Source organism: Sardina pilchardus, chromosome 18 (assembly GCF_963854185.1).
Source record: "Sardina pilchardus chromosome 18, fSarPil1.1, whole genome shotgun sequence".
Lineage (NCBI taxonomy): Eukaryota > Metazoa > Chordata > Actinopteri > Clupeiformes > Clupeidae > Sardina > Sardina pilchardus.
The window spans coordinates 24,638,691-24,648,290 of NC_085011.1; the positions used below are offsets into that span (position 1 = coordinate 24,638,691).

Here is a 9,600-nt window from a genome sequence, read left to right on the forward strand (position 1 = left end):
ATTTGCCAGACCTGTGTTTAAGATGACTTATTAAATCTCTCACCTTGTCCTTGATTAACACCCTTGGCTGTAGGCTAGTTGTATCTTCCACTTGAATGTCTTATATTGTCATGTCCCTTGCCTTTTGCCATCTTACCATCCCCTGTGCATTATTTATCATGATGACCAAACCCTTTTTCCATTTTTTTTTAATTATTATTATTGCAATAGGGAGGGGGTGTGAAACAGTTTTTAATCATCATCAATGAAAATGAAGATGACATGATTTGTCACCTAGAAACACTATACACCTGCTGACACGGGGACAACTGACCCCTATCCAGTAGGTCTACGTTGGCAGCCCCGATAAGCGATCCACAGCAACATAGGCCTATGCCTTTCAAGAATAGGCCATAATAATGTGTGACATAAACTGCTCACAAAAAGTAAGGAAACTTGACTTTGGCCCATTATATCTCCCCTTTAGTAATATCAACCAGTTAAGTGTTTCATATCATTTTTATCGTTGATTTGTCACCTTTACAATGAGGTATAGTTTGTAAGCATAGGGCAATCATGGAATGAGCAATACAGCCAAATGTCTGAGTAGTGCCAACCAAAAATGTGCCAAAATGGCCAGTAATAGGGTTCTGCTGCCAGACATCTCGTTTTGGGCTTCAAGTACTACCAGGTGAGTTTAGATACCGGGATGAGATTCTGGAGCCAGTGGCACTTCCATATCTCCAGAATATGGGACCAAATGCCATCCTCCAGGATGACAACGCTCGTCCCCATAGAGCTGGGATCATCAGAGAGTACCTCCAGAATTTGGGGAGTGGAGAGGATGGAATGGCCTGCCGTGACGTGAGTCCAGACCTCAACCCAATTGAACACTTGTGGGATCAGCTTGGGCGTGCTGTACGTGCCAGAGTCACCAACAGAACCAGGTTGGCTGATGTAACAGATCCTTATCGAGGAATGGAAGGAATGCCATCCCACAGCAGAATGTAGCCAGGTTGGTGACCAGCATGAGAAGAAGGTGCCAAGCTGTTGTGGCTGCATATGGATCCTCTACACGCTACTGAGGACCCTGACACTGAGTATAAAATGACCGAATGTATGCCTAACATGTTTTGTTTTCCTCATTTCTGTGGAAGACTGCAATCGTCAATGCTTGAAGTAACAAAGGTGAATTCCAACAGCATAACAGGCCATTTTGGCACATTTTTCGTTGGCACTACTTACACGTTTGCTTGTGTTGCTCATTCCATGGGAGCCCAATGCTTACAAGCTGTACCTCATTGTATAGGTGACTAATAAACGATGAAAATGACATAAAACACTTTAGTGATTGGTATTATTAAAGTGGAGATATAATGGGCCAAAGTCAAGTTTCCTTACTTTTTGTGAGCGGTTTATATGGTGGCTCATCATGACTGCATTTGTTTGTGCCTCCCTGTTGAAAATTAGCATACAAAGTATTTAGATGAAGCTTCACACACTCGAATGTTCTGTTCTAACAATAGTATATAGGCCAACAGAACCTGGGTATCGTAGGCCTTCAGTGCTTTAAATTTGACTTGGCGCTTCTTTCGGATAGAGGCAGTTCGCTGATTCTGGGAGTTGTAGTTTTACAAATCACTCCCAATGTTCTGGCAACATTGCTATGACGTTACGGTAACGTGATACGGTGCTCTTGCAAGGGACAGTTCGGTATTCACTTCCGTTTCTATTTGGTGAAGTATATAATTTGTGATCTTGTGTAAAAGACGTTTTAGAGAGTTCTAACCGATTTTGATTAACGCTGGCTACGTACTGCCTTGCCTAATCAATGGAGCAAAACAACGGCAACGGTCAAAGCTGGTCAATGCAGCGGCGTGTAGAGGGGCTGGTAAACAAACATATGGCAGACATTGCTTTGGAGACACTCCAACAGAGGCTGTCTTTGGTGTCTGAAGAAATGAATCATTTGTCAAATGAGCTGACAAGTAGAAACGATAATGCGAAGCGGGTAGATGATATCCCGCGACGTTCGGACATAAATTTCAACGTGGAACCACTGTCTGAGTCGTATAGCAGCACAGGGGGCGCAGGAGAAAAGTTGTTCACAACCACCTCCTCCCCGTCAGGTAGGTAGCGTTAGCACTGAGCTAGATCAGCTACATCCGTTACTTATGGTTGCGCCAAAGTTAACATTGTAGCCTACATAACTTTCAGAGCTGGCTGAGAGCATCTCTTAGGAAATTACCAATGTTACTTTGTAATACAACCATTCTGTAGGCCTATGCTAGAAACTTCTTAAAGTTGTAGCATGCCATGTTGTCGGTCCAAGGTTTGGACTATATTGAGATATCATGCTACCAAAGTAGCCTAAATGTGTGCAGTTTCTTCAACAAATGAAAACATGATAACATTCAAATAACATACATGAATACATAGATAAATAGCTTGCAGTCTATTTGTCATATTACAGTAAACAAAAAGAGAGCTTTTTTGTCACATTTACAGAAACAGCAGCTCAGCGAAAAATCATAACGCTGTTAATGGAGATAAAGGAAGAGCAGCAAAGACAATGGGCAGTTTTGAAGGAGCTGCAAACTAAAGTGCAAGGTCAAGTGTCTGAGGAAGAAGAGGTGGAATCTCTGGATATAGACCTGCCATTACGGACGATGGAACAACTGGATGAGGCTGAAAGACATTTGGAAGATGCAGCTGCTCAGAAGAGAATGGTAGCCTATTATATTTAAGCATGTCAGGCTTTCATTTCTGGCTTTTCATTTCCACTTACACAATATGATTATGCTGTTTGTAGCTTATTTGCCATATTAGCCTATATTTTTTAATATACCAGACCATTATATCCCAGCATTAGACATTAGTCTTGGCGTCACCAAGCCTGTTCAAAGTTTTCATCTGGTCCCTTTCCACAGGTGTGTTAATCAAGCACCATGCAGCTGCATTCATTAGGTGCTTGATTGACTTCACACCTGTGTAAGGGACTTGATGAAACCCATGAATTTCGCAGCAGCCTTTTTGATATGAAATAGTAGGGTAAAAACAAGTACTACTAATTATGTTAATGAAGTCTCATTCATTTTGAGAGTAGCAGAATCAGATTCAGAACTTTAGTTAACACCATTAGTAACACCTGGGCCTGCTGTACATTTTATGTCAAAAATGGCTGCTGGGAAAAGGATCCATGATAGAGCTACAATGCATTACATGTCTGGCTGTTATGGGCCGTCAACAAGGCACTATAGCTTACTAAGTCTGCTGTCATGGCTGTCAACAAGCACCTGAAGATGAGTGCTTTAGTTGTATCAAAACATAAGAAATAGAATGTATGTGACTCTTAATGTCAATGGGCAACTCTAAGGAGTACTGCTGTGCCACTCTGCTTGGCTTCAAGTCGTTTAAAAACAGATTTCAGCTTCCACCTTTTGCCTAAAAATACCAGCCTACGTGCAGTGGCTTGCACAAAGTAAGGAGGGATGGATTTTTGGTGAGCACACATTTTGGTACAACTGAAGCACTCCTCTTTAGGTGCTGGTTGACAGCAATATGAACAGGAAACTGGTTTGCCAACTTTGTGTAAGAAGTGCACATAACCCATTACAGTACAGGCTGGATTGAGTAGGTCTTGTAGTAGGTGATGCCAACTCCTGCCTCTTCGATGAGTGTGTGTCTGTGTTTGCCACCCGCAGGTGGCTCACCTGTCGCGGATGGGTGGAGCCACAGTGGATGACGCAGTGCGGAGGCTGATGCAAGCCGTGCTGTCCTTCGCAGTGGGCTCTGAACTGAACTGGGTAGGAAGAGGTCAGAAGAGGAGTTTCAGAAGCACCAAGCTACAGGGTGTTCTCTTCCGTAAGTGGTCGTATTAAACTTGGAATAGAGTGCACTTGGAATACACAACTGTGGATGCTTATCTCGGAAGAGATAGTGTTTGTTAGGGGATGTGCTAGGTTGTGGAGATGTGTTGATGAAGGAGTGTGCACAAAGCACAAGGAGAGAAATTACTGCATTTTTATAATTCACCTTTTGTCATTAGAGTAATTATGTTATTTCCACATCTGTAGGTGCTTTGAAGAGAACCCCTGTAGGAAGGGAAGCCACACATCACCAGTTTGCGGATGTTGTGAAGAAGTGGCTGAGGTTTGCTCCATTCCGGCAAGGTGGCACCGGCCGGAGACAAACCAACAAGCCCCCAACAGATTACAAGTTCCATACGGACACAGAGGGCGACAGTCACAGCCATGTTAGCCCAGAGCAAAAAGATTTAAAGATATTTTAAGTGTCTGAATGCTTTATCAATCTGACATATCCGGTGTGGTGCTCTCCAACTTGAACATAGAGTTTCTAATGTACAGGGAATGATGTATGACTGTGAGTGTTATATATTACTGTTGAATAACAGTATTTTTTTCTTGTTTTTTCTCGTACGCCATTTACTGTGGCATGTACACATTGCATTATACTTTACAGTGTATACACAACATAAACTGTTTGTGCAGTGATCTTTATTTGGAGGCTGAGTGTAAGCTACAGTAAGTCAGTATATAAAAGACAGGTGGAATTCTCATGTTTAAAGGTACACTATGCAGGTTTAGGTATTTTTGGCAACTGTAGAACATCCTCTAGAGTTGTGATGTATTTATATTTACTTTGGCTTCGTAAACATTATATTACGGTGAACATCTTGCATAGTGTACCTTTAACTGAATGATCTTTGATTTCAACAAACACTTTTCCCATATCCACTAGGCTACTTCATGCACAATAAGTCAAATCCAGTCAAGTCAATTTTTATTACCCCACAGGGGGGAATTGAGTTGCAGCCAGGTGATAAGAACACAACCAATGACGCAACACACAAATTAATAAATAACAATGAAGACAGCACAACACAGATAGACAAGGACCAGTACATAAAGTAAAACACTGCAAGATCATTCCACGGAGAGGCCAACATGAGCAATAGTCCAAAAGTACAGTGCAAAAAAAGCATTTAAGTGCAATAGTGACATACAGTAATTTGTGCAAATTCAGTATGTTAATTGCAGTACAGAAAAAGGAGAGTTGATCATGTTTAGTCCTGTGGGTGGGCACTATACCTTCTACCTGAGGGTAGAAGCACAAACACGCTATAGAGGGGATGCTCAACACAGTCCAAAAAAGCCAGAGCCTTCCTAAGGACATGGCAGTCAAGTCAAAGGGTGCCTCTTATTTGCCTTTTTATCTATCCTCTCTTCCTTCCCTCCTCCGTCCTCTGGCTCGTTCCCACACAAATCTATAAAGAACACTGGATAGACTATCCCATTGTTGCCGCCATCATTCTTTATCACCCCTATGACCTTGCCAGCAACACTGACCAACCGACCCAACTTGTTTCACTCTGCAAGGTTAAGGTTGCCTAATATAACCGAGAAAGACAGGACTGACTCAATAAAATATTTATAAAACAATATCATCATTTTTGTGCACACATTACAGTAAATGAGTTCAAAACAGCAAATGTATGTGGGAACAGTACTTGTGATAGGGGGATATTTCTAGGGCTGTAGTCAAGACCACCTTTGTCGAGTCCAAGACAAGTCCAAGACCAGGACCGGTCGAGACCAAGTCAAGACCGAGTCCAAAGAGGTTCAAGTCCAAGACAGACCGAGTCCAAAAGACTCGAGTCCGAGTCCAGGACAGAAAAAAACAACTTGTGCATGACGGTATAAAGACAATAATTTTGGGTTATTATTCATTTTGCTGATCTAAATACCCACCCAGGATTTGTAAGTATAACCATTCCCCTTAATATCACATAATCTAATTTAAAGAAAACAGAATAATATAAGGTGATACCTTAGTTACAACTGATACAAACATCAATCCACTACTATTACCACTGCTAGGTACTAGTACTGAGCATTGGAGCAACTAAATTACAATAGCTTCACTCCAGACAAAGACAAGAATGACCAGTATTACAGAGTGTACTCCTACTTCCCTTGAATATTATAACATAATAAAGATGCCTGGACTCGGTCAAGACCAAGAACCATATTTGGCTAGCCTGGAAAACCAAGACCAGTGGCCGAGACCGAGACAAGTCCAAGTCAGATACCAGCGAGTCCGAGACCATAAAAAACCGGACTCGAGTCCGGACTCGAGTACTACAGCCCTGGATATTTCTGTCAGAGACTTGTGCCCATCCTTTTCTTAGTTTCTTTCACAGATGGAGTTTGTGTGTTAATGGAAGAACAAGTAAGCAAGTAGGCCTACCTTTAGCATTCAGCCCCCCACCCCTCTCCAAGATGCCTACTATCTTGTGATACATAATTGCCTCTTTGATTTTATTTTAATGGGTGACTGTTCTTTTCTCTAAAGGCTTTGTGTTAGAAATAACACAACCTGTGTTGTCCCCATGCATCTAGACATAGATATGTGTTAAAAACAACACAAGTTGTGTAATTTTCAACAAATGCTGTGTAGGCTACACTCAACAAATAACCAAAGCAGTATGTTACAACTCAACCTGTTGTCCCTATCTCGGCATAGAGATGTGTTAAACACAACAAGTTGTGGCATTTTCAACACATTAATTTTAAGAGTATGAGTAGGGCCTAAGACTGGGAGTATTCAGAATAAGCATTTAAGACCTTGATGTTGCTGTAAATTTGCCCTGTGTGTCATGTCTCAGATGGTATGTGTCTGCCAAAAACATTTTTTTCAGATAGGCTACTTATTAAGGTGTCATTATTTTTTCGTAGCCTCACCTGTCAGTGTAAATGAACTCTATTAAGTAACCCTTTCAACAGTGTTGCTGTCCCACCGAATTATAAGCAGTTTTTTTAAGAGGACATAAATTATATTGTAAGTATTCTAATTAAAAACAATAAAATGGAATAGGTGTTATCTTGTTGTTTCTATGTCGCAAACGAGATCAAGCAATATGCTCAGAATGTTTTGGGGTTTCCTTGATGAAATGACAACCATTCAAGCCATGAAATAAATAGGCCTATGTGTAAGCTGCGGGTATTTTTTTTTTTTTACTGTTGCCACACTTGCCATTGCCTCAAGTGCTGTTACAATTGAACTGCGGGCTGAACATTTTGTAATTCAGCTAGGCTACCCCACTACCCCCAATAATTAATTTTCCCCAATGATGGCTTAGGCCTCTACGTAGAATAACCACTGGCGAACGCTCTGAGTAGGCTACCAATAATCTGAATAGTGCATTGGTTGATTTTGATTTTGGTGAAACCATTTAGCCGAACATAATGTTAATTGTAAATTTGACAGATCCTACACGTTACAGAGAGCCACCATTAACCCTCATCTTGTCCTTGGGGTCAATTTGACCCCAAGCAGTGTTTAACATCCTAAAATATATGGTTCACTTTTTTTGTTTTGCTTCAAGTTTCATGACTTTTCCTCATTTGAAGGGTACAACAGAGTAAACATGAAATTTGCACAAAAATATGTTTCCAATGTCCTGTAAAAAAAATAGTTACGTTGGTGGTATTGGGGTCAATTTGACCCCATTTTTATGAAACATGAGGTAAATGAAAATTTGACACAAAATGAATATTATTATTGTAATAGTATGAGAACATGTACTTATTATCATTATTACATAAACAAGTACATATTACATATAAGTTATTTTGGCAGGTCTGAAAAAGTCCAAAAACTCAGCCTTTGGGCTGTTGACACTGGATTGGCCATATTGCCAGCCAGGGTTCCAGGGTTCATAAAGGGGTGTGGGGGGGTGGGATTGTTTTGTAGGGCTTTTGATGGTGGTTATTACACTCTTGTTAAGTACCTACCACAAAAAAAACTGGGTAAAAAAAATTATTTCAATCATTTTTTGAGAGTTTTGTTAGCTGGGGTCAAATTGACCCCAAGGATAACGAACGTCGGTAAAATTTGAGGACAACATGAGGGTTAAGATAGCCCTAGCCATTGTTGTTTAAAACACTAAATACATTCCAGGATAGAGCACGTGACAAGAAAGTTAAAACAGGGTGTTTTTCTCTTTTTTTTGTCTGTTTTTACCGGGAGAGGTCGCATGCGCTGTGGGATTGGAGCAAACGATGGATTGAACTTTCGGGAGCGATGCGAAGCAAGCAACACTTCGTCCGTGTTTCATTAAAGTTACGATATGCGACTACTCAAAACAACTTGGGCTGATTAGGGTATTTGTAAAAAGCCAGATATGCTGTCATGAATGCTTGAGTGTGCTGCTGGAATCCAAAGGCTGTGTTTGACGCTCCCAACAAGGTAAGTTTTCAAAACGTTGTAGTTTGGAAACCGTCTAACCGATAGCCTATAAAAACAAATGTCACACTATAAAACACTGGCCTGAAATATTTTGCTCCCAGTCTTTGCTTTATTCAACTACTAAACATTTCTGCCGTTGTGCTGTTTCGTAGGCTGTACGTTTCGCCGCATAATGCTTTGTCCATGACTACACGAATAGGTTGGTTAGGTTGGTCATGGATAGAAGTCGCGGTCTCTGAAAACAAAACAGATAGCAGTAGCCTATTCTCTGATTTCATAGTCAAATATGAAGTCATGAAATATATTAATGCGAACTAACCTAGTGTTATTCAGCACCTGCTGCGTTTGTATCTAGGTTGTTTTGACAGAATAGGGTATTCGATTTACCGGCGTTGATCTGTTTTGGGAATAAATGCAAAAGTTTGCGCGTCAGGTAGGATGGTAAAAGCGTTAGTGTTTTTGGACGGAATGGCCACATCTCATGGTATGTTTTTCGCGTGACAGTTGTTTCCAACACGATTTGTTTATTTGATTATGGTAATTGAAGATTGAGTTGCTTGGTAAGACGACCAATTAAATCTCGTCCACCTGCAATATATTGGCATTTTCCGTGAGAAGTGTGTTGAAGTGATTTCTGTCATCATTGGATGCACAGGGTAGCCTATGTAATTACGTCGTAATATGTATAGTTTGTTACTAGTGTAGCCTGTAGCGTATGGCTACACCTCAAGTCTCTTTAGATCTCTATTGTCTGCGGTTGAACTCTCGGTTTCTGGTTTCATATTCCATGCTACGTCAGCGAGGAAAGATGGGTGGAGGCACTTGGCTATGAATGAACACAGGTATACTGAGGACCGAACTTGAAACCAATGACTCATAACACCTGTGACAGAAAATTATTTCTATCCTGGGTAGCTGATTCGGGCTCAAGACCTGACCATAATGACACTATATGGATTGAGGCAGAATCCCCTGAGAGCCTACATTTCTGCAGAAATAACTCCAGACTTCATTATCCTTCGACTTATTAAAAGTGGTTATCCTGGCCGAAAGTGTAGCTATCTACACATCCCTCTATAGCTGAAAAAAGTGTTGGTCAACCACACAGACCCTTACATGTGTTAAGAAGATTAGCCTGTGTTTGAGGATTGAACATATTTTGAATCTTGCATAAAATCTACGTCAGAAGTGAATTCTAGGGCTTTGCAATCACAGACAGATTATTGGGTTTTCCACATTCTGATCCCCAAACCCTTGTGGTGTCCACGTTTGATGATGTGTCAGTCAGTCACCTGACGTTTCCCTCAAGTCTTATGAACAAATTGATTTTGAAAAGGGCTGTCTTAAAAG

General features: G+C 40.9%; 2 protein-coding genes across 2 annotated transcripts in view; both read left to right on the forward strand.

Moving 5' to 3' along the window:
- Nucleotides 1–1,677: 1,677 nt before the first annotated feature.
- si:dkey-187a12.4 (uncharacterized) lies at nt 1,678–5,429 on the forward strand. The gene is made up of 4 exons (XM_062519433.1): nt 1,678–2,108; nt 2,488–2,708; nt 3,684–3,843; nt 4,056–5,429. The coding sequence occupies exons 1-4, from the start codon at nt 1,811–1,813 to the stop codon at nt 4,268–4,270; spliced, it is 894 nt and encodes a 297-aa protein (XP_062375417.1). The 5' UTR covers nt 1,678–1,810; the 3' UTR covers nt 4,271–5,429.
- A 2,603-nt stretch (nt 5,430–8,032) lies between these two features.
- Nucleotides 8,033–9,600, forward strand: part of rin2a (Ras and Rab interactor 2a) — a 41,150-nt gene continuing 39,582 nt past the window's right edge. The window contains exon 1 of the mRNA XM_062519458.1: nt 8,033–8,250. The gene's annotated coding sequence lies outside the window, so the exon portion shown is untranslated. The remainder of the gene's footprint in view (nt 8,251–9,600) is intronic.

What these genes read in the sequence shown, in the direction of transcription:
- si:dkey-187a12.4 (XM_062519433.1), top strand. Translation starts at nt 1,811, where the DNA reads ATGGAGCAAAACAACGGCAACGGTCAAAGCTGGTCAATGCAGCGGCGT. An exon ending in AACCACCTCCTCCCCGTCAG is followed by an intron (nt 2,109 to 2,487) that starts GTAGGTAGCGTT and finishes TCACATTTACAG; the next exon opens with AAACAGCAGCTCAGCGAAAA. An exon ending in GCTACAGGGTGTTCTCTTCC is followed by an intron (nt 3,844 to 4,055) that starts GTAAGTGGTCGT and finishes CCACATCTGTAG; the next exon opens with GTGCTTTGAAGAGAACCCCT.